Genomic DNA, 27954 nt, shown 5'->3' on the forward strand with positions numbered 1-27954 from the left:
CAGAGATACGCAAGCGAAGGCAAATATACGAGTGCACCTGTCGCCAGGTACTTACACTAATAGACATGGCCAGTGTTATGGCCAAAACATTAGCAGAAATCGCAGAGCCACCATCGTTGCGTCTTTGGACAATAAGCTCCTGTGAGCCAGGATACCCTCGAAAGGTTTGGAAGAACGTACTAAGCTGTGATCCAAGCTTTTATTCAAGACCTGATCAAGCCTCCAGTTTGTCTCACCACAACGGTTCATCCGGTGTAACAGTGCAGATCTGCCGAGAGCTGTGGAACTCTTCCGGGTGAGACCGAATTCCGGAATCTTGGTTCAATTAGGTGCCTGCAGCTGCGTGCGGATGCAACGTCCCGACGCCTCGGCCATTATCTCATCGCCATCATCTTAGATGGCCCAGCGAACATGAGAGGCTGTTAGTCAATAAAGTACATCTCAAGTTAAATAGGTTGTTCACCTGAGAATTCATCATTTATCAAAATGCTTCGGCTACTAGAAACATGACTTATTGGCCTAGCAAACCAGAGAATCTGAAAATCAAGGGTCAATTAAACTCAAAATAAATACAAGAAGAAGAAAATCTTGAACCTCCACGACTATCAAAGCAAATACCTCAGACAGCCCGTTAAATCTGACTAACATACGACGACTTTGTGCTCTACTAATCCAGGAATGTTCCTTTCCACAAGTCACTCATCCATCCTTACTGAGGGGATCCCTCCCAAGTCTGGTGGATGAGCGAGGGGTGGTTTGTCGCAGGCTCAATGGTCCTCTTGCTGCAACCAGAGGTAACGGAGACGTTGTTGAATCGGTCCGCAACCCACGCCAGATAATCGACATGCGACGCCTGGAAAGCCTGGTCGTGACCAAGCTCGGGATACAAAAGTAGCTCGGCGGGCGACTCGGGGAAGGCCTTGCAGGTTGCATCGAAGTCCTCCTCCATGGTCTCGGCGTAGGTAAGTATGTCTTTGGTGCCTTGGACAACCAACATAGGGGCTGCCCACTGGTGTACACCGGCTCCATTGAAGCGTTCTTGCCAGTCAAGGACGTCAGGGTGTGTCAGCCAGCTGGTGTTTTTGTATAGCTGGGTCTCAGTCAAGCTGCCGTAGATGGTCCCGCCGGTCTTGAGACATCCCTGATTCGACAGCGGAATACGGCTGGCAACAATGTCGCTGACGTAGTCTTCTATCCGGATCGTCTTCAAGAGCTTTGAAAGAGATTGAAGAAAGTAGACAGACACTACATCTCCCACGGGGCCTCCGTTCGCGCGGCGGAAGGATTCAGGAATGAGAGACAATGGCCGGAGTGCAGGTGCGACCGAAACGACACCAATGAGTCCGCCGGTCGTCATCTCGGCCTTTGCCTCCCTCTCGTTGGTGCGCCACGCTGTCAAGCCACCCTCGCTGTGTCCAACGACGACCCATTCCTTGGACAGTCGCTCGCCAAGGGCTTTGCGAGCTGCCTGGAGGCCATGGCCAACGTCGGCAGCGTGCAGTGCTCCCGACTCGTACATGAATCCCTGGGGGATATCACTGCCCTGGCCAGCATAGTCGGGTGCGATGACGGCATATCCTGCTTGAGCGAGGATGAAGGGCGCCTCCCACTCGTAGTAGAGTCCTCTATGATTGGTTGGCGCACACTCACGACTGTATCCCGCGGTTCCGTGGGCCCATACGATGGTACGGAGCGGCTTGTCCTTGCCTTGGGGGTTCGACCATGGAAGCAGGGCGAAGGCGGTAGCGGGCAGAGGCTTGCCGTCGATGTCTTCGCTCATGTAGAAGAAGCGAGAGAGGGACATGCCGGCGGGGACAGTCCATATCTTAGCGGCCTGGGTGCCCGTGAGGTCTTGCCATTTGATCAAGTCACCGACGGCGTAGTCTGAGAGGTTCGCGGGATTGGTATAGAAGGGATCAACGTTGACGTCTACGTTGACCCAGCTTCTGGTCTCGATAGCGAGTGAAGAACGGTACGCAGCTTCGCAGCTCTCATCGCAATTGCTGCGAAAGTCTTGAGCTTGGGCGCTGATTTGTAGCGATGAGATGGCCAACCACCCAAGGGTAAGGGACCGCATGGCCATGCTCATGAATGGACTTGGTCCGTAAAAAGAGTGAGTAGATAAGGAGAAAGATGATAGAATCGTGAAGAACTTGATGCTTTCTAACCTCTAGAAACTCCGGCGTCTGCGAGGTGACCTTTATATCTCTATAAAGCTATCGCAGCGATGCCGGGGCCGATGTCAGATGCCGTAGTCCAGTTCAACAAAACCCTCCAATGGCTATCCAGGTAGGGGTCTGTCCACATTCACCACGACGTTGCGGTTCTGTAAGCGAGATGCTGGCCCCTTGGCGACATGGAATGGTGAATCTTTAGGGGCAAAGAAGCGCACTACCGTCGACCTAAAAGTTCCTAGCAATTAATTCATGGGCGATATTCTTGATAGAGCGGATTCTCTGATCGAGACGATCAAGCCGAGGCTTGGTGGCACCTCATGTTCCTAGATCTACAGTCGTACCACGGAATGTCAGCACTATGACAACGTCAGGCGTTAACAGAACTGAACCTCAATAGGCGTTCTTGAAACATTTCTGTTTCTTTGCAAAACAGAGTTTAAGGTTATTACGTTCGTTCCCATCCAAGAAAAATCAGATGATGTAATTAGCTGTAGAAGCATTGCAGCTTCAATTGATCATCAACTAACCCAATCCAGCAGGTTGACCCGCCAGTAGGATGGTGTTGAGTGGAGAGCAACGCGACTCTTTTCACAGTGGCTGTGAAATGCTCTGATATAACGGGTCTCAATAAGCCCCGCACAGTCGTTACGGCGGCCGAGGGGACCGGAATGTTTTGGAGAAGAGCTTTAAGCAACTCCTTCTCAGCTTCCGGGCTCAACCTCAGCTAGAAAGCAGCATCAAAGACAACGTAGCCTATATCGATATGACAGTCTTATCATCGCATTGGCTGTATCGCAATCTGTAATGTCAACATTAGCACATTGCACAGGCTCTTAGTCTTTCTTGATCACACCTATCTTATCCCGTGCAAATGTATTATGTCTTGTTGCCGGATCTCATGCCTTCAGTCTCATGAAATACATCATCATGCTTCACCACTTACCGATGAGGCAAATTATTCGGTTTGGTCGTCATAAGCCCACGCCTACATTGAGCTGCCCTCAAATTGCAATGCCACCAGAATTCGAATCCCAGCCAAGAGTCTACTCTTGTGGCCCGCATCTACCAGCTTTCTCGTTGATTGCACATCTCCTTTCGCCGTTGCCAGCTGCATAATGTCAGTAATCTGCGGCATCGACGCCCGAGAAGACGCAAGTAAACCCATACTTCCCGGACAAAACAATCGTCTTCCTGTCCCGTTGTTAAGGCATACAAGACAGTCTGAATCTTTTGCACACAGTTCTACGCGAAGAGACCACAGGTATTAGAGAGATGCACGACTCTTAAGTTGTTGGTACCACCAACGCTACCTTGGCCACTGACTCCGGCGCTGAACAGAAAGAAAAGCAACGACGGAGTGGCAAGGGATGAACGCATTGTCATGAGAGTGGATTTCTCTCAGAGAAGAATTGAGGTAAATTTGACCGGGGAAATAATACACGGAAACCAGGCGTCGAATCAAAATCAATTGCAATCAATGGCTTTGGAAAATGTGAGCCTCAGATCAAAGCAGGAAGACTTGATTTAAGATTCTTATATAATTTAGGTCGGATCAGCTGCAATTATGCTGCAATCATGTTGTCACTGGCCCGGAGAATTGGATAGTCACCGGTTGAACCCCGCAGGATTAGCTTTGCGCGTAAGCTCAGTGTATTGTCGACGAACGTCTCTCCACGGCTTGTCCAGTCAAAGTTCTTGAGACGAAGCTGAAACAGACTTTTTGACTTGAGCAAAAGCTGAGTGCCTGGTATGATTGCACTTCAAGCCCGAATAATCTATGGGATGAGCATCATCCCAGGCAACATCCTCCCGTCTCAATCAATCATCAACCGCCACGAGGTCTCGGGAGGCATATGATTATGTGTGAAAGATTTCAATCGTTCTTTGCTCCTTGTCCATTTGAAAGTATCCTCACCGCCGGATCAGATATTCCAAGGGAGACGAAACTTGCGGGGACCTGGGTTGAACAATAAAACCAAACATATGTGCAAGCGTTTCCAACAGCCTTTCTCAGCTCCGAAGTCCACGTTGCCAGACGAGAAACTGCTCGGAATATGCAATGTTCAATTCGCAAAAGAGATCTGGTAAGGTCCATCTCCGCGGGTGAAGTAGCGGTTCAGATCGCAGTCAGCCCCAGGCGCGAGAACGAGTCCCATGAAATCGTTGCGGCTCTCCTCAATCCGGACGCGGACCGATCTGGTGCCCCTATTCTTGAAGTTGTATGTGATATCGTCGTCGCAGCTCTCTTCGGGGTCGCAAGAGTCCCTGGTCTTCTGCATCTTGACTGAGATGGTCGTCCCGGCCCAATCGTAGTTTTTCGTCTCCCCGACCCGGGTCGGCGCTTCCCGATACGCGTTGTGCAGGTAGGGTCCGTCACCGCCTCCGCTGCGAGGGCACTCTGCTGCGGCGCTGACCATGCCAAGGATGGCGAAAAATGGGAGAGAGGCAGGAATCTGCATCGTGGTAAAGACTGGAAGGCTTTCAGTTTTTGAAGTTAGTATCTTTGTCATCTTGGTCCCTTTGGTTGCATACTAGTAGTACCGACTTGGAGAAAGAATGACTGTGTAGTTCTGGCAGAAGCTTAATGAGCGTGATGTTAAGCAACTGATGGCAAACGCTTGTAAGCTACGATTGCCTCAGACATTGGAGGGAATTCCCAAGCAGTATATATAGTCAAGAATTTTGGCTGAAAAATGTCGATTCCACCACGCATTTCAACGTTCTGGATACTATGATCAGAGCACATCGCGAATTAGATTGACCGCTCGCGTAGCTCAAAGTTTGTTAGATGCGACCTGATATGATTACGGAGCACTCCGCAATACTCATTGCTGCAACTTCGCCTTGTCTCGAGACGTAAAGTTCGACTCATAAGACAAGTTTGACAAGCCTTACTCGATCCGAGATTCCAGGTACATTAGGATTCTTCAATCTCAAGCACATTGGATGACGCCCTGGCCCGTTCGTCTGTTGTCGTGACTCGTCTATTCAACCGCACGAATTATCGGCCAAAGGCTTGGCACTATATGAAACCTCAATTTTGGCTTTGCTAACTGCCTACATTGCGAGATTTGGTTCAGTTGTCATACTGACTCGTACTACAATCCCATATTTATGGTTCTGCTTAAAACGGCCTCGAGGTCCGGGCCCGAAATAGGACGCGAAGCCCGACATCTATCCATGCCTTCAAACGACAGATAGTTAAATACCTTATTCCTCGAATGGCTCTCGACTGAGACATTTCAATCAGTTTATAGAGCGTGCTCAGCCAAAGTTCATTGACCGAGCACAGAAAACAGGTACCTAAATACTCCCGAAAATCAGGCATATCGTGGCTCTACGACCTCAGGGAGTCGGCACGGTTGACAATCTACTCGCGTCATCTTGGGCCCCGAGGAAAACGTGTCTTCTTAACTCGCTGGTTAACTGATGTACATCTTACTGCCCTCTTGTAGACAATGCTCGCTCTCATACTAGCTAGACAGACTCAATTCGGAATCACATATGCCCGGGTAGCTCCAAGTCATTAATGAGCTGAACTCAATCTGCCCGTGCCCCCCACCCCCCATCAGCGCAATGGCAGTCCCGTGCAGGACATGATTCCCGCCAAAATGCCATAGATCCAACGCGGCATCGACCTGCTTTGCTCTTTTCGGGCGAACACGTAAGGAACGTTAAGCAACTTGACTGTGTCGACTAGTAGTTTAAGTTGAACATCACGAATCCAATTGATATTGCAGCTTGACTTCAGAAGGAGAATGACACTGCGAGGTTCGTCGCCATACTAAGTCATGGGTTGAGGAGCATAGCCGGCAGTTGCCTCAACTTGCTTCGAAACGCATTCTATAATGAAATGGATCGAACAGCCACAATTCGAAAAAGTTACTATGCTTAGTTTAGAGAAAGGGTATTTACTCATAAGGCCAACAAAATCAATCTAGACTTTTTAGGAGCACATGCATCCATGTCGACTTCACCAGGTCTCTTCTGCTTTTCCACCGGCAGAGCCACTACTCGATCGCGGGCGCCAAAGTGACAACAGCCCAGTGCACCTGGGATTTCTCATCCTTCAACGGCGTCCAGTGCGTGACGAACCTCTCATCGCCGCGGAACAAGGCACTTCTCCGGGTCTGTAAACGGACCTCGACGCTGATGGGCGCTCCAGTTCGAAGAGCATTGCGCACGCGCGTCTTGTAGTCGGACTGGTGGTTGACCATGTTCTGCTTGAGGAAGCGGAAGACCTCTTGGCCTGCTACGAGGCCGACGGTGTTGTTGGCGGGGTGCAACATTTCCAGGACACCTTCAGAGTAGAACTTGATTATGAAGGAGTCGTAGCTGACAATTAGGTACTAAGACGTTGTGGTAAGCAAGACTACCTTAATCCATGGATCGTAAGCTTGGGAGAGGGACTCACTTTCGAATAAGCAGTGTAAAACTCCTTCATCTGGGCGCTCAAGTCGCGTCCTTCCAGCTTGTGGAGCAACTTGCTTTCCATGCCCGGATCGGCCGCGATGTTGTTTGGAGCATTGTCGTTGCTTACCTTGACTCCGAGTGCTTTCAAGAATGCTTTTCGAGCCGAGGGTTGGGAACCAGCGCGATGTAACGGTGCTGGTGGCACCTTAGCATCCTGGGTTTGAACGTCGTCATTGTTAGATGTAGATAAAACTCTCATCACGTCCGCGTTGCTGTGGATTGTGGTTGAGCAATTGATCTGGCCGCCGATGAAGAAGGCTAGTTTCCCGGCTTCATTGTATAGCGGAGCTGTGTGAGGGGATAAGGTTAGCCTTGGTATGCCATGTGGGATTGGATACCCATGTCTCGTTCGTGTACATGTAGCTTGACGCCAGGCTGTGAGAGAGATCTGTCTCGACGGGGTCTACTTACCGACATAGAGCAAGTTCCAGAACGGGTCTCCGTTCTTCTTGTAGTTCAGGATGAGTTCAACGGACTCCTTTCGCTCGTCGATGGCGTTCTTCAGTCGTCGAACAGGAACGCGATCAGTATGCGCTCCCTGGAGGAATCTGCAGTTTCGCGGAATGATCTCGGGTCGGGTGTAGCCGGTGACCTTGATGAATCCATCCGACGCAAAGACGATCGGGTTGTCTGCTAGACTTAACTCAAGGATTAGCAAACGTACAAAACAAAGATGTTCGTGGGAAGGCGTCGAGTTACCCAGGGTTCGTTAAGCAAAAGCAGTCACCGAGTCCTTGATAGCTGTGCCGATTGGTAGCCAACGCCCTCGTTGCACTTAGAGCCATCTGGTACCGCACAAATCGAGGATAGATATCAAGGAAGACATCTTGCTCAACGCTCTCTTGAAGATCCGTAAACAATGTTTCCATGGACGGGAGGGTCTTCGTGACCAGGGACTTCATGTCACCGTGGACAGACTTTCTCAATTCCCCATTGACGTTGATTTGCTTTGACGAGTCGTCGGCAAGAAAGTCCTTGTGTATGCTCGTCATGATTCCAGCCAGGTCATTGAGGACTGTTTGATACTGCTCGACCTGCGATGGGAAAACTCCTGTCAGCAATCATGCTTCAAGATGCCACATCAGAATAAGCCACGTGTACCTTTTTGAGAAACTCGACACTCTCTGCGCAGAAACGAGCTTCGCTGAACTTCAGCAATTGGTGTACAGTCGTAGGATTATGCAAAACAACCTGGAAAATGCCAGGTCCGAAGAAATCAACAGTTCGATTGGACGAGCCATTGCTCGTAACGCTTTGCTTCGAGATCGACTGTCTCGAGATCGAAATCGAATCGTCGCTCATTGCCCTTCGCGCCGCCGTCGGTGGTCGGTAATCTGGCGTCAGAGCCGAGCTGCCGAGACCGTTCTTCACGCTATAGTCTAGAGCCTCCTCCTCCATGTCGGAGTACTGCTGCTTATTGTACGTCTGCCTGCGATTGGTGCGTGAAGTCTGATGCGGACGTCTCTGGCTGATTGGTGGGGGTTCGGCATCCAGATACAGGCGTTGATGATCCAGCACGGGCGTCCTGAGCTCTCTCTTGTGTGCGGCGAGGGCTTCGGCAGCTCGCGATCGCGGGGGCGGCTGTGATGATTGACGCGATGAGGCTCTCGAGGTGGTCGGTCGGCCGCGATTCTGGCGATGATGCGCCGGCGGCGGCCGGGAATCTTCCGTCGGGATGTGGATGGCAGTGACGGGGGTTGTTGCTATACTTCGGTGCCCATTTCGCGTCTCATTGCGGTAATCGTGATATTCAGGTTCCTCTTCCTCGTCGGCGCGGTCTTGATGATGGTCCTCTTCTTCCTCGGAGTCGTCGTAGATGATCCTGTGTGGTCGTCTACCTCCTATCGGGGGAGGTGTTGCTGAGCGGACAGCACTGGGGGATCGCACCATGCTCTGATGGGAGAGTTCCTCGTCTTCTGCGACTTGTGCCAAGAGTCTCTTTGCGGCCTCGATTTCTTCAGCGCGCGGGGGTCGCTGCGGTGTATTGTAATCGTGTCGCTTGAGCACTCGATCGGGGCTGTCAATACTAGCTCGATCGGGACGAGAAGACTGGCGTGGAGGCACAGCTACGGTGTCCCTGTCAGACTTTGTGTAGAGTCGCCGTGGTGGTGAGTAATCCCGGGAGACGATATCTGTCCGAGACAGAGCACGGGAAGGGCGACTGAGTTCCGTACTCTCTCTCGCTGAATGAGATTTCCCGTTTGCCCCCGTTGCCCCATTCCTTTCTTGTCTTCCTAAGGCCGTATCCCGGAGTCCATCGGAGTCATTTCCGGCTCCTCCTAACATCAGACTAGACTCCGAAAGAGACCGCCGGAACTGAGGTCGCGAGTGGTCTTCATCGCTATCTTCAGACTCCTGACCAATAGCAATGCGCGCCGTCTCGATGGCCGTGGTGTCTACCCGTGGCAGGACCCGCGTAAAGAGCTCGTCGTCGATGGGCCCTGTGGGAATTGACTTTGCAGCATTTCCATTCCCGGAGCGAAGGTAAGGCGGGCCGTCATCATCGACGTCATAGCCAGGCGCCATGGCTCAGTGAAAGGCTGCTCTATGGCCCAAGAGCAAGAATGTCGCCTAAACAGAAGAGGACAAGATTTCTTTGCTAGCAAGAGTGTGAGAGCAAAACCTTGTCTTGCTTGTTGGGATGGCACGCGAATGTCTCAACTTCCGCCCATGTGAGTGGACGTTTTCAGAAAAGGAGGAAAAAGAAAAGACTTTCCGCGAGAGACACAAGGAGGGCGTTTGGCGTTTTCTTGAACCAACTCCAACTTCCCACAGAGCCAGCCCGCGCACCCCAGGCCCCGGCAAGATTTTGAGATCTCCATCCTGCCATGCACGCTCGAGAAGTCTCGTCCCAAACCACATTTCCGGCACTTGGCGTCAAGCAGGGGAATGCTCGCAACGGAGAGAGGGGCTGGACCCATTGAAACCTGTTTTCACCCTCCTCGAACTATTGTGGCAGAGGTGCCTTGGTGATAGCGTTCCGCTACGACTGGCTGAATTGAGCGCAAGATTGGACGACAGGGCAGAAGAAATCCACGGTCCAGGTACATCGTTAGCTTTGTGCTTGGACCGCGACTTGGTATGTATCTGGCCGGGTGTAGCTTGCAAAACAGGGTGACATTTGTCTCCGGAACCTGGATCCGTCCCCGATTTTCGAGCCTGGCTGCTCTAGCATCGAGACGTTTTTGCATGAAGAAAAAAAAACCTCCTGCTGAACGTGGGATCCCCACCATCCGAGGCTGTGTTTGATGCTCAGGGTTCGGTGCTCCCTTTGCGCTAATTATCAGACTGTTCTCGAGGCCTAGAATCCGTCCTCCTTCCCCAGCCCAACGGGACGGCATCGATGTTGACAACCCAACTTAACGGTCGAGTCCCTTCATGTCAGGAACCCGGAGATTGTGGGGTTCGTCGGAGATGGGCGTCGACGTGCACATCACCTCGTGTTGTTGAACAAGGATCAGGAGATCACCGATACCCGAGGTGGAAACCTATCATCCATGGCCGGTCCAACTGCTATCAACACGAAAGCTAGGCTTGCTAGCAAACAATAAATGTGACCAGATCACGCCAGATTCAACGGCGCTTGGCATTGTTACAGTATCGACAATGTAGATCTACGTGATTCGCGATTTGCCAAAGGTTGTGTTGCGATTGTTACTTTCAAAACATCCCAGAGTATGATCGCTGCGACCGTACGTAGGATCGCCGATCTAGTCTAGGTCTCCAACTCGCAAACATTTCAAGCCGGCTCAATAAGAGTGTCCGCCAAGAGACTTTGTAGGTACGATGATGCACGACAACGTTTTGATCCACCCGCGCAGAGATGAAGCATGTTTACTCCGTACTCCGCAAGACAACGCTCTGGGACGGTTATTTCTGCTCGGGTGCCGGGAATGACGTGCCATTCGGCATCTCTCGTATCAATATCAGCAGTGATTTATACCTCCAGAGTTGCCTACCGCGGTGATTGTCGCGATATCTGCTGCAATCTCAATCATCCGCGAGAGCCCGAGCGCCCTCTCTTTCTCTCTCCCAGATTCGCTGTGAGATGACTGGTGACGCGGAGGATGCGATGTAACCCTGTACACATGGATGTGGCCCTGCGGCCAGACCTTCGAGTGCTACATGACGACACGATGATGGGGCTCGAGCGTTAAAGAATCGTTTGTTGGCTAGTGAAGGATTCGGACTGGCAAACACTTCCGTCCCGCAGCGCCCAAGCTTCTTAGCTTCCTCTCCAGGCTAGTTGGAAACCCCTTCTTCTTGTCACCTCAAGAGTCAAAAAGATGATACGAAATCTTGACGGAGCAGGATCCGGTCAAGTGTAGATTTCCTTCTTCAACATGTGCCCTATCCCAGTCCCTGGATTTCGGGGATCAGACCTCGGTCCGACTCATACAAACTTGCTACTCGGTAGGGATGGGTTCGTCTCAACTTAGTTGATCGGGGCGTGCGCAAAATCAGCCACGGGAAGTGGGAAGACTGGCCAATGAAATGAACTTGGAAATGGAGCTCGGGTGCAGTCTTCATGCCCAAGTGAAAATTCCCGTAAAGTGACAGCGGCGACCAGGAATGCCAATGTAACCTTCCCGCCGCTTGTGTGGCCGGAGCAGAGGAATAAGCATCTGTCTATGATCGATCTAGAAAGTGAGAAGTGACGGGTTTGTCGAGGACGAAGGAAGGATTGCGATGACATCTCGGGAGATTTATCCCTAAAGTCAGCAAGAAGCACAGCGCTCGCTCAGACACATGGATTGATTCCCATAATGCGGAATGTCTCCACTCGAGCCTTACTAAGGTTGACGCCACTGTCGTAGGCTGCCTTAAGTCTTGAAATCGCTATGAAATGCCACAACAGAATTTCATATCGGTAACTCAGCCCAACTAACCTTGCCAAGTAAAATACTATACTAAGGTGGTACATGTAGGTATTTCTGTTAGTCCAAGAGTACAAGTTCCCACAAGACACGGCCAACGAGGAGAAAATAGATGAGAGTTCTTGCTATTTGTCCTCTCTCCAGCCCAGGATGGCAAGTCAACATTGAATGAAATCACTCCAAAGTCGCAATGCTTCCGATGTTATTTAGCCGTTATACTTGGCAGGACTGCTCACTAAGAACATGCCTCCCGTCACTTTGCCTCCGATTAACAGAAATACATGTAGACTTCGTTGCTCCTAGGAAATAGTACTATCTTGCGTGATCGGATAAGTCATCTAAGTCAGATTGGGGTCAGCGTGGCATCTAATACTCCGCCTTACCTTTTAGTAGAGGCGAAGTCTGGAGCCCATCGCAGATGTAATATAAGCCACATTTTTCTTAATCGGGTCTTAGTTGCCCACCCCTTCAACTTTGGGTTCTAAAAACAAGACTGGCCGACATAAGCTACGGGATCATGGCACAGCATGCGTGTGCCAGGTATTAGTATGGGCTGGGCAGCTAGGTCATAAAGTTCTTTCTTGAATCAACAACGCAGAATCTGTGTTGTGTTTCACGGTGTCTTGGTCGATTTGCATTCACATCGGGAAAATGAAACGTTTGAGGCAACACGCGCGAGCCTTTGTAATCTTAGCCATAGCAGTCACAACAAGATGAAAATGTTAGAGAGACATGCTGACTTGGAAATGAAAGGATCTGGACCAGCGGAGCTCTTGATGCCCTTTGATGATGGAATCCTCAATGATACGTGCGTATTCTAATCATCAGTCACAGTTCCTGAACCGAGTAATTGCCTAGCGACCTAAAATTAATCCGGACACTGGACGCATAAGACAAACCATTCGACCATCAGAGCAAGTAGAGGAAGAATTTCAGCTGAATACATTATGCTGCTGGGTTCCAGATGGGTATATAAAAACGGACGGCATCTGGAAGAAATTCGCATTCAGTCTCTAGCTCGTAGGCATCTGCTGGTAGATGATGCTTCATGGTATAATCTAACCTCGCCACGATTGCGTTGTCTTTGCTTTGAAAGAGACAATCAACAACCGCCAAGCAAGCACAAATGCCCCCCATAGACGAGTCGACGATATTAATGTTTAGAACTTAGTTATATGGTATAGGTATATACAAATACATGTAGTACATATATATGTAATGTTGGTAGACCTGTGCCCGTGCGATACAAACTCGAAGTAAGCGAGGTTTAGTATCAAAATCGCTTCACTTCTCGAGGCGCCCTTGGTGAAGGGTTTCCCACTGATTCAGATGTGGCCCTCTTCATTTCATATTGAATGAGAGTGATGACTTGAATCTGCTCGAAATCAGCCTCACAAAAACAGCTACTCCGTACACAACCCTGCATTGCACCCTAAGCCAGGTAGCAAAGCCTTTTCGCTAATGACGGCAGTAAATGCATGCGAGTGGTCGATATCCTGAGGTGCGATCAATCATCGTGGCTACGAGTTGCTCAAGTAGTTTCAAAAACGGTATTACGAAACGTGTGTTAATTCACTTGAAGGAGATGAATGGGTAAGGGCTGTTACCTCAAAGGTACTCCAGTCTCAAGCTCTCCGTATCGTGTCTTTTGAGGGTGGGGGGGGAGACTAGGCGATTAGAGATCATCAGATCATATGATCACATGTGAAGACATCGAAGTACACTGTAAAACTACTTCACAGGTATCCCATTACCGATACAGCTTACGATCCTGATAAAGTAAATGTGCAAGTGCCTCGAGGTTGCATACCGGAACTCGGACCATGTCATCATGATGACCAGTATTTCTCATGAGTTCTGAGGAATCGACAAGACGATGGATAGAGCCCATCATCAACGTGCGCTGTAGGCGGCCGCATACTTGGCGTCAGGGTGACGCAATTGTTCTGCAGGAATCATAGTCTGATAGCTGGAACATCATGTGTTGAAACTGTTCTGCGTCAAGAACCATAGCTAAGGTATTCACTGGGTTGAGATACAGCGGCTACATGGCTGGCTTCAGAGCGACGCTCCGGGTAGCCACTCCAACCCCCCTCCCCGGATGTTAGTTTGCGAGGAAGGCAGAACGGAGCTTGAAGACGTGGTATTCAGCACCCATAGGGTACATGTACATTGTATCAAGTATATTTATAGCCATGACCATGAAGGCCTTGGCCTTTGAGTGCCCGTGTTAACGTCAGACTTCTACCGATACATAGCCTAGCTCACATCAGATATGCTTGACCTTGGAGAACAAGATGGCAGGCCTGAAAAATGCAAATCATAATCCAACGCCATTTATATGCAAAAGATGATTTCATGGCCGTTATTAATCGCGTTTACTGTTGGCTGCCAACGAAGGTCTCGCTAGTCGCGTCACCAACAACAATGGTGACGTTGTAGTTGGAAAGGGTCGAGGACGAAGAGGCGCCGTACAAGCTGTACAGGCCTGCAGAGACAACGTACTTGCCAGCTGCGAGACCAGCAGGAATCGTTACCGTCTCGGTGATGTTGTCGAGGATGTTGGACTTTTCTGTATCATACGAAAGACGGGTTATTAGACGTCAATTACACAATAATGGGAAAGGTGCTGCGCCAAGACATACCAGGTCCGAGGTAAAACGAGCCCAGGACATTCTGGCCGAGGGTTCCGGGGTAGGCAGAGGCTTCGGGGGCAATGCCGAATGCAATGGCGATGTCCGCAACCGTCTGGATGTAGTTCTCGGTCTCGATGACGGCCTGGACCTCGTCGCCAGCCTTTACGGTCTCGGGGAAGGCGATGCCGTAGATGCGGGCGTTGGCCATGGCGAAGAGGCCGGTGGCGGCAGCAAGGGAAGCGCGGAACTGCATTTCGAGAGCGGTTGTAGATGATCGTATTAAGCTTAGTTTATTAGGTAGTGTTGGGTAGCTGCGAGTCTTGGAGGTTGTTTGAAGTGCGGTTGGTGGGAGTAAGAAGGGAACGATGCAGCTGAGGAGGGGTTTGTCTGATATTTTTAAGTATTTTCATCATAAACATCAAATGAACATGACGAGAGACCCTTGTCGTCTGTATTCCCATGTCTATTTTCGTATGATTCGACGTCAGGACCCCCAGAGAATATCTCCGTAGGCGAAAATCATCTGGGCATGACATCGTTGGCCCGCCCCGGGTCACCCGTGCCAGGCGAATGCACGGCTCCGTCTCAAGCGGATAGTGCTGCGGCTCGCGTCGCCATCTACGCTACTCCTCTAGGGCATGCTCAATGGCACGGGTAAACGGGCTGGGCAGTTGGAGCCAGTGCCAACATGATGTGAGCAAAAGCACTCTAGAATTCTTCCTATTCGATCTATTCTTGGTAGTCGCCGCCGCGACCAACATGTTGCTACTTCTGCCTCAAAGTGCGAGGAGGAGTCGGGTGCCGGTAAACTCTGGGTGAGAGAATGCCATGACTGGGGGGAAAAGGGGGGCCGCAGGGCGAAGCTGCAGGACACTAATCAAACCTTGGCCAAGTGCTCGACGCTGATCTGGTCGATCTTTATAAATAAAAACAACATCAATGAATTGAATGATGACCAAGGCTCGTATATCTCTTACAAGTTGCAATGAGCCGTACTAGAGGCAATGGCATTGGTCCGTTTAGGGCACTATGCAGTGGATGGCACGAGGTAAGCACGTAAGGTAGCACAGTAGTTTGCTTCTCTTCGGCTCAACTCGCTCCAAATAGAGGAGCACACGAGAACGAACAAAACCGCCGGACTTAGCTTCCCTTACGTCCATCACGGTAACGTTTCAGCGCCAACGAGCACCCTAACACGTCAGATGGTCCGGCTAGGAACGTCAGCGCTTTGGACAGTGTGGGCGGGAGGCATGGCGCAATAGAACACGGGCAACGGGCAACGGGCAACAGGCTATGGAAGAGGGCCGGGGAACCCAGCTAGAGATGCGCCACTTTAAGGGTCCAATTGCCGACAGTGCCCGCTTGCTTTCAGTGGGAAACAGCAACGCCTTCACGCAGGTTGATCGCGATTGAGTCTTCCTGAATGAATTTGATTGAGCCTCAGACTTCATTCATCTTGTCCTCACCCATATTGCATTCATCGAGATGATGTTACACGTTGTCCATGTCCAAATAAGTGAAATCCGTATCTTCAATTCCGCTCGACCCAGCAACAAGCCTATTGACAGACCTCACGCCACGAGTCAGAAAACGAGAACATTGTTGCATTTAGGTGTATTTGACATTACGAAAACAAAAGGATCATACCTTCGCAAAAACGCAAAAGATATATGTCGTCACCCACAGGATTCGAACCTGCGCGACCGAAGCCACTGGCTATCAGCTCTCCAGGATAGAAATCCCGAACTAGCAGGCCAGCCCATTAACCACTCTGGCAAGGTGACTAACTTATTGTTAAATTTTCGAGCCTGTCAAGTGGATGTTAATGCGATGTGCATGGGGCTACAACGACGAGAGATCCACAAGCCCCTCTGGTTGCTGGTATGCAAGGGGTATCCGTACAACAGTGACTGCATAAATGTGAGTGTTGGCTTTATGCAATCTACACACAATACGAAAGCTGCTGAACATGCACCGAAAAACACGAAGTCTTCGGACAATCCAAGTTCTATTTCCGGGTACGTATCGATTTTAAGTAATTCCAGACTGTGTCCAGACCGCAAAAGAACATTGTGTTAAACGCTGTCAGCAACCTATGCATCTGAGTTGTTTGACAATTTGGTACATTCGCACTTGGGAACCATCAATTCAACGCCCAGGTTGGCAATTGAGAGCAGTGAGTTGCTAAACTGTCGAGACATCTTCAAGACGTCACACAAGGGTTTCAATCTAAGAGTACTTGCACAACGCTACGTTAAACAGAGCCGTCAGCATCCAAGGACATTCCGTCTTGTGATTTATCATATTGCGGATTATCCGAAGATGAGGCACTGCCGTTTTCTAAAGACTGATGTACACCAGTAAGGGCATATGAGGTTCCTTATTTCTAGACGTAAAAGATCAACCTGTTTCCAGAGCGCATTCCTTTGTGTTCAGGAACATCGACTGGTCGTCGAGGATTTCAAGCTTTACTCTTTGTTCTATGTGTAGATTCTAGTCTACTACTTGCCCGTTTCGTAAAGCGTTGTAAGTAGATACTTCTATGTCTAGCCCTGGCTCTTTGAAATGCGGGACTTGAAGAATTGGGGGTAAACGTCACGAAGCTCTCGAAGATGTCGAATCTGAAACTGGGAAGCCTGCGTCTCGGGGACGGGCAACCCTCCCTCGACAAGGTGCGCGGCCATCCACCCGAGTTCTTTTGCGCTCTTGCAGTTATCGTAAGAATCATCTGCATGTTTTCAGTACAAGTCATCTCTTAAGAAAAGCCAGAAGGGCTGCGCCTCCGTGCCATTGAAGGGGGTCAATAGTCAAGAGCTTACCGACAAAGTAGCAGTCTTCCGAATTTTCAACTCCTGCCTGCTCCATGGCCCTGCGGAACATTTCCTTGGCTGGTTTGCAGACGAAGGGGAACTGGGCATAATCGCAGTACGTCAAACCATCAAATAGATCATCGACTTCCAGGAGTCGCACGACCCGTTTTCCGTGGTTGACGTAGGCATTCGTGAAGAGCCAGAGTTTGACCTTGCTGGTGTCGATATCCTCCAACAGCGCTCGGAGCTCTGCATCGGGCTTGAGGATGTCGTCGAGAGGTAACGCGTCATCCACCTTTGCGTTGAAGTCTAGCGGGTCTATTTGGTGGTGGCGGACCAAGCCTTCGATAGCGAGGCCGTATGTCTTGTAGTATTCTCTGGTCAATCTTGAGGCTTCCTCCTCCCCTAGCGACAAGTGTGTCACGAAGTATTGATCGATAAGCTTTGCCATGAGATCGTGGATTTTGTGGCCTAGGAAAAATGTGAGTGAGTCCGTTTGAATTAATATGATATTTGAGAATAAAAAGAGTTATTTTGCTTACTTCTAGAGTAAAGACAGTTGTCGATGTCGCTATTTCCTGATGAGTCAATACGCTTCCATCTGGTGAGCGTCTCAAATTGATGATTTATTGAGCTTACAAAAAGAAGACCGGCTTAGGAGTCGTAGCGCTTTCTTCTATCTTATTGCCCATCATGAACTTCTCGTCAGTTGTGGCTGTTGCTGAAATGTGTCCGATTCGAAGCTTAAAGTATGGATGCGATGGATGTGAAAACCCCGCGCTCGACTGAGATTGTGAGATAATGAAGGGTTCCGGAACACTTGCAGAGCCGCGGGAGCTACTTAGCATCTATAAATGGCCTGCGACAGAGACTTGGACACTGTTTGGGGTTAGCGTCTTGGAGGGATTTGCCCTGTGAATCCGTCATTGGAGGCTAGAGATCCACTGTGGTGTCTTGTGTCATGATACACTACCAACTTGACTCGTTCCTCCACGATTGTGCTGAGCAAAGCGCTGGAAATAGGTTGAGATGAGCTTGAAGTCTTATTCGCAAATGCACACTTCCGTCAAAATTCTCCGAATTGTATATCGAGGATGCGATTGTATCTTGTATGAGCTCTTGACTCTTTCGCAGTAGGATGCTTGTGCTCAGCACAGGTACTTGTCAGATCTATGACTCATTGTCCCGTGCCTCCAGCTGTTTGTTGGACACGATATAATACACCTCATGTATGGGAACATGAATGCATCAGAGTTACAGAATAGAGTAGAAAATGGGAGTTTGAGAATGGTAGCCAATTCGGCGTTAACACAGCCCGGGACCTTGCATGGAATCCTTGGATTTGTCTTCAGGGCACCTCTTACAACACGTTCTCTATACAAGCCCCGGTCCCGGAGGGAAAGGAATTCGTAACAATTCCTTTGATTACTTTCGTGGTTCGTTGATCCGCATGCACGAGACTTGTATCCAAAGAGATAGGCAGCAAGTATGTGGGAGGGTAAACGCTTAGCTTAAGACTTTTGTAAGCCGACTTCCCTTGCACTTGTTTGCAAAGGTCAGAGCCACGCGAAATGTATATACACTGAAATATCTAGAAAACATGTACAACCGAAAGAAGGATATATGCCACGCTCATCGCAGAACGCATGACCAATATTCACCTAGTGCAACCTCGCAACAACACCAGAGATGAAGCTACGGTAGGAGTAACGACGACCGCTTACATCAACAGTCAACAACTTACTATTAAAGATGTATAATTAGCAACAGCCACACTAGAGAGCTAGTCGGTAGTACTTACAGCAGTTCCGGCACTGTTGAAGGTAGAGCCGATGGGGCCAACCTTGATGTTGGAGAAGATGACGTTGGAGTTGGGGGCCTGGGACTCGACATCGGCGGGAACGCCAGAGTCGGTGCCGCAAGAGCCGCGAGCGGTGCCAGGGCCGGTCTCGTTGGTAGGGTAGGTGGAGTCCAGCCAGAGCATGTTGGAGTGGTGGTCATCCCAGACGGACATGACTAGAACCATACCCTCGGAGAGAGCCTTGCCCATCTGAGCAAGACCACCCTTCTGAGCAAAGACATCCTCGTCGCCGAAAGCCTTCTTCTGGGCGGTGCAGTAGTCGGTGGTGATGGAGTTGCCCTCAACGCCGGTAACGTCGGACTTGGAGTTGGCAAAGACCTTGCCGTCCTGGACGTAGAAGCGCTTGATGTCGGTCAGAGCGCCGCCAGTCTCGACGAACTGCGTGACGACGGTGATCTTCTTGGAGGTGTCGATGGCGAACTGGGAGCCCTTGCCGTAGAAGGTAGTGTTGCCCTGGCGGTAACTGTTGAAGTCGCATCCATCGGGGTCGCACTGGCCAGCGTAGCGGGTAGAGCTGTAGGTGCCTCCGCAGGCGTCGCCGCTGCAGCTCAACTGGCCGACTGTCTCGCAGGGGTGAGGGGTATAAGCGGTGGAGACGGAGTTGGCTTCCCAGATGTCCATCTCAGAGCAGCACGAGCCCATGGTTCCGACGCCGGCATTGGCGTCGTTGGATGAGGGCACCCAACCCTCGACGTTGGCCTTGCCGTCGATGAACTTGAGGTCGCGGGGGCACTGGCTGTCGCAGTAGCCGGTTCCGTGGGAGGCACCGGCCTTGTTGGTAGGGAACTTGGACATGCCACCGTCGGCGTCCATGGAGACGAAGTACAAGGCGCCGTTCAGACCGCACTATGATCGCCGTGTTAGTCAAGCTGTTGCTTCCTTGTTCCCTAGGTAGAGTTGAGGCCTCTTCACTTACACCAAGGTTGGAGACATCGACGTCAAAGGTGAACTCTTGGCCTAGAAGCTTGAACATTTGGTACTTATCGGTCCCGTCCATGAGGAACATGCGAGAGCCAATGTTCTTGCTGTAAGGGCCCTGCTGGACAAACTTGAGGTTGAGGGCATCGCCGGTGGTGGTGGCGCCGTAGGTGCCGGAGTAGTCGGCTCCGTCCAAGCAGCACTTGGAGGCACAGTCCTCGCCGGTGGAGCAGATAGAGGTATCCCACTTGTTGCCGGTGTAGCAGTTGGTGCTGCCATCCGTCTTGTGAGTCCAACGCCAGTTGGCATCGACGGTAACGGAACCGTCGACCGTGGTGCAGGCGCCGCCGGCCGCGCAGTTGGACCAGGTGAGTGCAGGCTTGGTCTCCGCGTTGAGCGTGCAGACCTGCTGCGCGCGAACAGCGGCCACGAGGGCCGTGAGGGCAGAAACCTTGGTCAACATGGTGGTGATGATATATCTTCGGACGTCAAGTCGATAAAGAATGGATGGGAGAATCGATCGGAAAAAAGAGTGTGGGAAGATGATCAGACGGGTCTGAACATAAAAGAATGAATGGGAGTGCCGGAAAAGAATGTCGCGAGTGGCTTGGGATGAGGAGACGAAAGCCAAATGTTGAGCGGATGGCCTCGGACACATTATATAGACTCTCACATACTGTTTCGATCTCCCGTTCAAGGTTAAACTATCATGAGATGGTTGCGCTTAGCCCCTCTCTTCCCACTTCCTTCCAAACTGCTTAATTTCCGTCCAGGGGCTTGGGAGCTCCTGCGAGCGGCTCGGAGTGAGTCGTGATGTATTCAATTAGGAACAGTAACCCGGGATGTATCGGCCATTGGAGAGTTGATGATTGTCTAGTGGGCCTGGATAGGCAAGATCGGATGTCTTCCCGCCTTGCCTAAGTCTGTCTTGAGGGCCCGGGGCAGGTGGGATTGGACGAACGTGGTCAGAGTCCATTTCTTGGAGACTTGAAGAGACCAAGGCAGACCAAGCCCGCTGGGCGAAGCTTGATCGGGGAGGGGCGCAACTTGGCTCTCTTGGTTCTCTCGTGGCAGCCGGTTGCAACATATTGATTAATTATCACAAGGTCGAAAGGGCCAGTGACGCTGGGGTAGGGAGCTGTATGAGCGAGTGAGCAGAGCACATGTTTGCCGCAACCCGTCGTGAGGTGACATCGTGTGTCTTCTCCGCAAAGTCAAGCGAAGCCAAGTTGGGGTCTATGCAAGGGGCACCCGGGCGGAATATCTCCCACCGCCCTCCGTTTGGGAGAAGCGCCTCCATGCGATTGGACAAGTAATATCCGCCTTCCCTGCTCAAGCCGGAGGGCACGGCATTTACTGAGCATTACCGAAGCTACTGATGCGGGTGTGACGGCGTCAACTTACCCCAACAATCAACTTATTTGCGGCACTGGTAGCGTTGGTCTCAGTTAGACTACGGTAGGCAAGCTATCGAGAAAGAGTTGCTTGTTCAGCAACCTAGCATGGAGAAAAGATTTAGGACCCCAGTTTACCAGCAAGACTTCCTAGTTTGCTTCATCCGCTCGGCCGCAAATAGTATTTGCCTCAATCTTTCTCACTAGGAACTCGGCCCACTATCTTGCACAGTCATCCAACGTGGGGCGCTGAACCGCCGACATGCGGTCAAAGTTGGCAATGCCCTCGAGTCTTGGCTCACCACTTTTAGATTCAACGGCAACCACGAATGTGACCATACCCGTGTCTTCAGGCTTGTAAATGCGCCCGAGGAATCACTTTGTCTGAAAAGAAACAGAGTTGGGTTCTCTTTATCCCATTCCTCAATTTTCCCCCTTAGTCTAATTTACTTTTTGACCCCCTTTTCCTAGTCAGGTCATGCCTGTTTCGCGGCTTGATGCTGCCGGTAGTGGGACCGTGGGCCTACGGAGCATCGCACGGAACGACGGACCGTGAAAAGCAGTCCACCTATCGGAGACGCTCAGCCGAGTGCGGTCCTGGTTTTCTCCCGTGTACGGAGCTACTCAGTCGAGGTGTACAGATTCATTACGTAGTTAATGCTACTCTAGATACCCATATTTCAAATCTCTATCTCTTGCAAAAGTCCCATGGTTCTTCCAAATTCCAGGCCCCGGGAATCTATTGCATGCAGAGAGCCTCGAAAACGCTATTGTCATTGATGCGTGTCACGGAGGGTATCGTACCGCATTCTCGGACTGTTAATGATCAGCCGCAATTACCTCCACCTGCCTTTGCTGTGGTCATCGAAGCTTTGCGGCTCTGAAGCTGACGGCTTGGCCTCGCCTTGGTAATGCAGGTAGGTCAACGTTCATGTCGTGGTTCAAGAGAGAAACCGACTCGGAGATTGTAGGCTCGGTCTCCTCTCTACGAGCGACTTGGACTCTCGGAGCCGAAATGCAAAACTGTTCGGATGTAGTTCCATTTTGGCATGGATATCGCATCGTCTCAAGGCTAGAAATTTGGAACTATACACTGACGGAACGTGAAGCCGTAGGGTGGAGTGTCTCTGGATATATCGTCTGTGAGTCGGATAGTGGGCAGCATTAAGCTTCGTCCCACGCTATCTTACCGTCGAGCCGATAACTCAGGTGGATAACTAGTAGCAACTCTAGATCACGGATGGTGCCGCGCCGTTGGAACTATGAACAAAGAAGATGAAGCTTATCCAAAATAGATTGCTCGAAGAGTTCTATGCTGCTGTAGTAGTGCGTTGGAACACGGGTACGATAGGCTAAGCCTTGTCGACAGAGGGTGACTTCAGCAACGTTCTGAGCTTATGAGGTAGTCAGATACTTACTATTGGCGGGGTGAAGGCAGTGTAGCCACCACGAAGCTTGAGGCCCGAGACTTTATATACTGTTCAGCTCTGCTCTCAGAGTTGAAGGGGCGAGCGCAAGCTGAGGAAAGACCTATTCTGTAGGGCAAGTTTGTCCGACGAAACATCCCTCTTTGTCAGTTACTTGTCAGGCTGCGAGTTGAAAGTCAACCTTAAGATCGGCCGTTTGTTTCGTCACAGAAATCCCCCGACTCTTGATTGCACCATCCACTGTAGTGGTGCAAGCCCTCCGACCAAGGTTGACGTTCAGAAACAGAACAGGCAATCATGCTCAGCAAATCAAACGGGCAAGAAAGGTTGGTGTGCTACACAGGCGTGACTGACTCTCTCATCTCACTGGGATCTACTGTGCATCCCTTCTCGACGCACTGCCGATTGGACTAGATGAGAGGACGAGCGGACAGAGTTTTGCAGATTGTCAGGTTTCCCCAGTCTGTCGGCGAAACGGTTGAAACGATGACTGGGAGAACAGACGCCGAGCGATTTCCGAGCAGCAAGCAAGTGTTCCGTTCTGCATTGATGGGATTCAGCAATAACGAGCCTATTGTTGCGATGCGAGAGCGACAATAATCTACGTGATCTTCCCAGGGAGTTCCAATTCTCCAGTTGATAGCAAGTGTGGATTGCAATACTTTTGAGGAATGCATTTAAACTATGATTGACTTTCGATCATACGCAAGGTACCAGTGAACTGTGCACCAAACGCAGAAGGGTCATTCCATACACCACACTTGGTACGGAAACTTTAATGCAACCAAAGACGGTAAAGGAATTCTAAAGGTATTGATGACTGAGTTTCGAGGCTGCTCAACTTTGGCAGTCCCTCCCAGTATCCACCGACCGGACTGACAGAGGGGGATCTCCATGCTTTCCCCCGCCAGCTAACGTAGGTCCTGAGGTTGGTGTCTAGACTCATAGTTGAAGCCAAGAGATCTAAACCCGCTTGTAAGGCTTAGCATATTGCAATACTCAAACCTTGCAGAAACGTCGCAGGAGGAGCGCTGTCGCCCCTCGAATCACACAAGTGGAATCATTGGCATACACACGTAGATCAATCACTTGTGGAGGGAAAGTCTGATAATATGCGCTGCCAAGAACAATCACCCACACCAACGCACATAGTAATAGGCCGTCGGTGGTCAAGAGGGGTTGATAGAATTCATGTTATGCAATACGGTGCCGCAGACTTTCCCTCCCTTAAACTCCCCGGTCGAAACATTGCGGATACCTACATCGCACTTTGGAACGCCCCTTGTGGCGGACCATTTGTCTGGGGATTCTCTCTTATCTTTCTGCAAAAGGGAAAAATAGGAAAACCAGGAAACCGGAGTTGAACGCTTTGTTCCTTCTGACCTGTCTTGCTTGTATCAGCACTGGTGGGATTGCCACATGTTTGTAGCATTGAATCGCCGCCTCGCATTCCCAACTGAGAAACTGCATGTTCCCCCAATCGTACGACCATGCGCGAGGCCTTATCCGGCCGGCCCTGCATCGCTTACTATCCGTAGCATCTGTGCGTTTCAGCACGGGACTCTTCGAACACGCCGACGTGGGCGGGTTGATGGGTGGGAGGGAAATAACGGCCTATGGTTTGTTTAACACCGGGCGAAGGGCAAAAAAGACTCTAGGAACTCCACCAACTCGGTTTCAGGAACGCAAAGTCAAGTCCTTTTTTGGGACGCACAGCTCGGCGGCAGGCCCCGGTCTACTGCATATTGGTGAAAGGACCCGAGAGAATGCGGGAGAGGAATTCCAGCCTCTGTGCGAGCGTCTCGGATTCGTCGTCATTGCCGTATGTGGTTGGAATTCGGCGAATTTGCTGGGCAAAGTCCTCATCCCCACCTTACTGGTACTGTTCATTTTTCACTATCATCAGTCATTGCAAAAGAGCACAGCAGACGGTTAGACATCAAACCATGGCTATGAAATTTTTTTATAATGTGTACACACAAGTAAAGAGTAAAAAAAGATGTATTGGGTGTAAAAAAAAGACTCGCAACCGCTCTCCAAGGTCTCCGCAAAGCAAAGCAAAGTAAAGTTTGCCGCTTTTGCCCTTCTTCCCAAGTTTTGAATTCGCCGCGGTTTTGTGTGTCTCTGTGCGCTCGCTCAACAAAGAGGAATGTACTTGTAAGTGAGACTTTGAATTAAGAGGAAAAACCACAATTTGACGACCACCACGTGAAAAAGGAAGAAACGGCTCAGAGCGCTCGTCTACCATCAGCAAATGAAGCTGAAACTTCTCATTCTAAGCAGAAGATCCCCTTCATGGCATGACCTCGGGCTGGAAGTCGGCACCGGGCACGACGTAGCGCTTGGCCCACCGAAGGGATCCGTTCTCCTCACGCTTGGCGGCTCTGCCACGCTTGCCAGCCCGGCCCTTGCCGCGAGCACGTCCGTTGCCGCCGGCGTTTCCGGCATTGCCGGCGTTGCCGTTGTTTCCAGCGTTTGCGTTGCCGTTGCCAGCGTTGGCATTACCGGCGTTGGGGTCAGCAGCAGGCGCGGCGGGAGCAGCGGCGGTGTTGCCTCCGGTCTGGCTGGGGCCGGTGTTCTCGACGGGGAATTCCTTGACAGTGACGGGGGGAGCGCCCAGAACCTTGTTGGCGGCGTCAACGGCGGCCAGCTGCTCGGGGGTTCCGTCCTTCTGGTTGGCAGCAGCAGCGGCGGGGAAGTCCACAATATCCTGTTGGACCTGCTGGAGAACACCCTTCAACTTGGCGCCGGTCTGGATGTTCTGGGGAGTGTTCTGAGTAGGGGTGACATCGGTCTGCTGGACAGGGAAGCAGCCACCGAAGGGACCGGCGACAGCGTTGTTACGGCAGCGGACAGTGCAGACGTTTCCGGTAGAGGCTGTGCATTCATATTAGTATTGATGACGCGTTGTCAAGTTTGCCCAGCTACTAACCTCCAGTGCACTTCATGTCAGCAGGCATCTTGACGGTGACGTTGAACTGCTGAGCCTTTGCCTGGGAGAAACCGTTGGTGCCGGGAACGTTGTTGGTGACCTCGAGGGGGATCTGGCCGGTGCCGGCAAGTGAGTTGCTGGTCTGGTCCAAGTCGCATGAGAAGGGGCCGGCGCCATCGGCGTTAACCTGGTGGATGGTGACAGTAACCTCGCCGCCCGCCTTGACCTGCGTAACCTGGTTCGCTGCCAGGGCGTTCTCGGTGTTCTCGCCAATGTCGATGTTGCCAGCAATCTCGGTGCGTCCGCACTCGTTGACGACGTTGGAGTTGATCTCGGCATCACGAATAATCGTAGCATCTTGCTGGCAAGGGTTGATCGTCGTGCAGTTACGGGCGATGTTCGGGTCGACTGATTTTCAAGGTTAGTATCGAAGATCGTGATATCCTCCCGCTCGTTCCTCCTCGGCGCAAAACATACCCAGGAACCCGACACTAGCAGGTGAGCCGGCGTCTCCCTGAGCACCGAGAATGGCAGCGTGGCCATGAGCAACGGCCAGGAAGGCCGAGCCGATTACAATATCCGTGAAAGAAAGCATCTTGTCTCGCAGAGACTAAGTCGGAATGTGCCAGCACGATTAAAGGAACGAAGTGAAGGGAGAAGTGAAAAGAAGAGAAGGAAAAACAGAAAAGCCCGGTGAAAGAGCGTAGGCGCAGAGGAGGATGATATGATGTGTGGGTAGAGAGAAGGGAGAAGGAAACTTAAACACGAGACGACGCCGTGAAAAGGTCGTCTTATACGAAGGCTCGCGGTCGAGGACCGAAACGACGCAAACACTGCCAAACGTCGACCAGCCCATGATGTACGCTGATCTGCTCAGATCATCTGCAACACCTCTTGTCGCAAGGCTGTGGTGCTGGGCGGAGTCGCGACCTAACCCTGAACCCGACGTACCTTGGCAGATGGAGGGTTGGGGACCTGAAGGGGGTGGTGGTGGTGCTGTGTGGTAGGGGGGGGGGGGGGGGGGAGGGACGAGCCATGGAACCTTGGGGGAGGTTAGGACCTCACTTGAGGTTGAGGAGGAGGTGAGTGGCCACCAGTATGAGCAGCTGCCAGCAATAGAATGGGCACCATGGTGCAGTTCGCGTTGGTTCGAGACCTGGTCAAGCGGCCGGTAGCGAGGCGGTTGGAGGAGGCTCACATGGGGCCCTAGGGGCATATGTTGAGTGACGGTGGATCTGGAGGAGGGTTTTGGCTCGGGATCCCTGTCGATTGACGGACATAGTGACGGCGAGTCAACCACTAGTTTTCATAAACGGCGACTAGCCGTGTTTGGCAGGGCCGAGACAGATGGAAAGAAAAAGGTCGGACGATTACGCGCTGGGGGGGGCGCTGTTCTGAAGAGGCGAGCGTGTTTCACAGAGCATTAGGAGATTCCCTAGTAAGCAATTCTGACAACGGCAGCGGACTGCAGACTTCCTAGTCGACGGTCGATGGAGGAGGGCGGGAAGCCTGGCGAGAGTTGAAAGGTTGCGGTTTGCTCACTGAACTCTGGACGCTTTGAGCAACGATTTCGCATACGGCCCTGTTCTCTCCCGGGGGTCAGCGCTGTCCCATTCGTCTGTTTCCCAGGATAGTCCCATCTCTTCTCGGCTCAAAGGGGGTCACAGACTCGAGGAGGTGATACAGACGCCAAGCACAAAGGCACCAAAGCGCGCATACGACAGCCAGAAGCGGTGCCGCGGCGAGACGGGCGAGGTAAGCCGGCTCTCACGCTCTCTCACTCTCCTCTCGTCACTTTCAGTCTCTGGCGTCTCCCAGTCTCGCTCTTGTTTTCTCTCTTCGTCTCCTTACCCCCCTTCCCCTCCCCCTTTCGTCCCATTCCTGAGGCCTTGACGTTGACAGGCGCAAGCGTGGGCTCTTCCCGACGCGGGTAGGAAGCAGAGAACGTGGGAACTCGTCTGGTGTATTACCCCCATTCTGAGACTCACGCTCGGAGACCGGCCGAAGCAGGTCGCCATTGTAGCCCAAAAGGAGCCACGGACGCGCGACGGGACGGGCAATCCGTCAGATCCAACCCAGATCGTGGCGCACAAGCTAGTCTGACAAGTCCGACGGACGAGAAGATGGGGGAACAATTTGTTCAGCTGAGCCTCATTTTGCTTGGTCCTTGGTGATCAGCGTTACTGATAGGTAAGACGAGCAACGTTCGGGAGATCAGCTTCGACTCGACTTGCTTGATATGTAGCCAAGACTACTTGGCTCCAGTAAAGAGCGTGGAGAGAGGGTTGGAGTGCAGTGCATCGAGCAGAGAAGCCCTACCGATAGTGAACTCTGTTCTTGGTGAGTCTGGGGAGCAATCTATCTTCTCCCACCGGCATCCCCGTATGCCACTTAAGGTACAATTTAGCGGACGGGTACCTGAAGGCTTGCGAGCGTACCTTGCATGGGA

At 51.4% G+C, this 27954-nt stretch overlaps 7 protein-coding genes and 1 non-coding gene across 8 annotated transcripts; all 8 read right to left on the bottom strand.

Moving 5' to 3' along the window:
- Positions 1–709: 709 nt before the first annotated feature.
- BDP55DRAFT_546712 (Alpha/Beta hydrolase protein) lies at positions 710–2077 on the bottom strand (the record flags this gene model as incomplete). The annotated part of the gene is made up of 1 exon (XM_060568686.1): positions 710–2077. One exon carries the CDS (start codon positions 2075–2077, stop codon positions 710–712), a length of 1368 nt encoding a protein of 455 aa, XP_060432705.1.
- Positions 2078–4240: 2163 nt separating this feature from the next.
- BDP55DRAFT_629006 (uncharacterized protein) lies at positions 4241–4687 on the bottom strand (the record flags this gene model as incomplete). The annotated part of the gene is made up of 1 exon (XM_060571967.1): positions 4241–4687. The coding sequence occupies one exon, from the start codon at positions 4685–4687 to the stop codon at positions 4241–4243; it is 447 nt and encodes a 148-aa protein (XP_060432706.1).
- Positions 4688–6187: 1500 nt separating this feature from the next.
- Positions 6188–9176, bottom strand: BDP55DRAFT_546552 (uncharacterized protein; the record flags this gene model as incomplete). Its single annotated transcript, XM_060568666.1, has 5 exons — positions 6188–6526; positions 6592–6938; positions 7062–7288; positions 7350–7684; positions 7752–9176. 5 exons carry the CDS (start codon positions 9174–9176, stop codon positions 6188–6190), a joined length of 2673 nt encoding a protein of 890 aa, XP_060432707.1.
- Positions 9177–13905: 4729 nt separating this feature from the next.
- Positions 13906–14416, bottom strand: BDP55DRAFT_725847 (uncharacterized protein; the record flags this gene model as incomplete). The annotated part of the gene is made up of 2 exons (XM_060579057.1): positions 13906–14099; positions 14173–14416. 2 exons carry the CDS (start codon positions 14414–14416, stop codon positions 13906–13908), a joined length of 438 nt encoding a protein of 145 aa, XP_060432708.1.
- Positions 14417–15837: 1421 nt separating this feature from the next.
- BDP55DRAFT_t102 lies at positions 15838–15947 on the bottom strand. The gene has a single exon. It is a non-coding gene; the product is annotated as a tRNA-Ser (tRNA).
- A 400-nt stretch (positions 15948–16347) lies between these two features.
- BDP55DRAFT_653897 (pyrimidine 5'-nucleotidase) lies at positions 16348–18250 on the bottom strand. The gene is made up of 4 exons (XM_060574224.1): positions 17613–18250; positions 17516–17544; positions 16983–17444; positions 16348–16891 (listed from the first exon to the last, which is right to left on the bottom strand). Exons 1-4 carry the CDS (start codon positions 17819–17821, stop codon positions 16710–16712), a joined length of 882 nt encoding a protein of 293 aa, XP_060432709.1. The 5' UTR covers positions 17822–18250; the 3' UTR covers positions 16348–16709.
- Positions 18251–18756: 506 nt separating this feature from the next.
- On the bottom strand, positions 18757–20215 carry BDP55DRAFT_691787 (concanavalin A-like lectin/glucanase domain-containing protein; the record flags this gene model as incomplete). Its single annotated transcript, XM_060577027.1, has 3 exons — positions 18757–18921; positions 18982–19680; positions 19751–20215. The coding sequence occupies 3 exons, from the start codon at positions 20213–20215 to the stop codon at positions 18757–18759; spliced, it is 1329 nt and encodes a 442-aa protein (XP_060432710.1).
- A 4289-nt stretch (positions 20216–24504) lies between these two features.
- Positions 24505–26468, bottom strand: BDP55DRAFT_653899 (uncharacterized protein). Its single transcript, XM_060574225.1, has 3 exons — positions 25983–26468; positions 25506–25913; positions 24505–25450 (listed from the first exon to the last, which is right to left on the bottom strand). Exons 1-3 carry the CDS (start codon positions 26098–26100, stop codon positions 24867–24869), a joined length of 1110 nt encoding a protein of 369 aa, XP_060432711.1. The 5' UTR covers positions 26101–26468; the 3' UTR covers positions 24505–24866.
- Between the last annotated feature and the right edge of the window lie 1486 nt (positions 26469–27954).

This window comes from Colletotrichum godetiae, assembly GCF_030913485.1.
Source record: "Colletotrichum godetiae strain CBS 193.32 chromosome Unknown BDP55scaffold_9, whole genome shotgun sequence".
In the NCBI taxonomy this organism is placed as follows: domain Eukaryota; kingdom Fungi; phylum Ascomycota; class Sordariomycetes; order Glomerellales; family Glomerellaceae; genus Colletotrichum; species Colletotrichum godetiae.

Bases quoted from the DNA above. Each gene is read 5' to 3' on its own strand.
- BDP55DRAFT_653897 (XM_060574224.1), bottom strand. From the start codon at position 17,821: ATGCTAAGTAGCTCCCGCGGCTCTGCAAGTGTTCCGGAACCCTTCATT. The intron at 17,445-17,515 runs GTAAGCAAAATA...CATTTTTCCTAG, and splicing joins CAACTGTCTTTACTCTAGAA to GCCACAAAATCCACGATCTC. The intron at 16,892-16,982 runs GTAAGCTCTTGA...GAAAACATGCAG, and splicing joins GGAAGACTGCTACTTTGTCG to ATGATTCTTACGATAACTGC.
- BDP55DRAFT_653899 (XM_060574225.1), bottom strand. From the start codon at position 26,100: ATGCTTTCTTTCACGGATATTGTAATCGGCTCGGCCTTCCTGGCCGTT. The intron at 25,914-25,982 runs GTATGTTTTGCG...CTTGAAAATCAG, and splicing joins TGCTAGTGTCGGGTTCCTGG to TCGACCCGAACATCGCCCGT. The intron at 25,451-25,505 runs GTTAGTAGCTGG...ATGAATGCACAG, and splicing joins TGACATGAAGTGCACTGGAG to CCTCTACCGGAAACGTCTGC.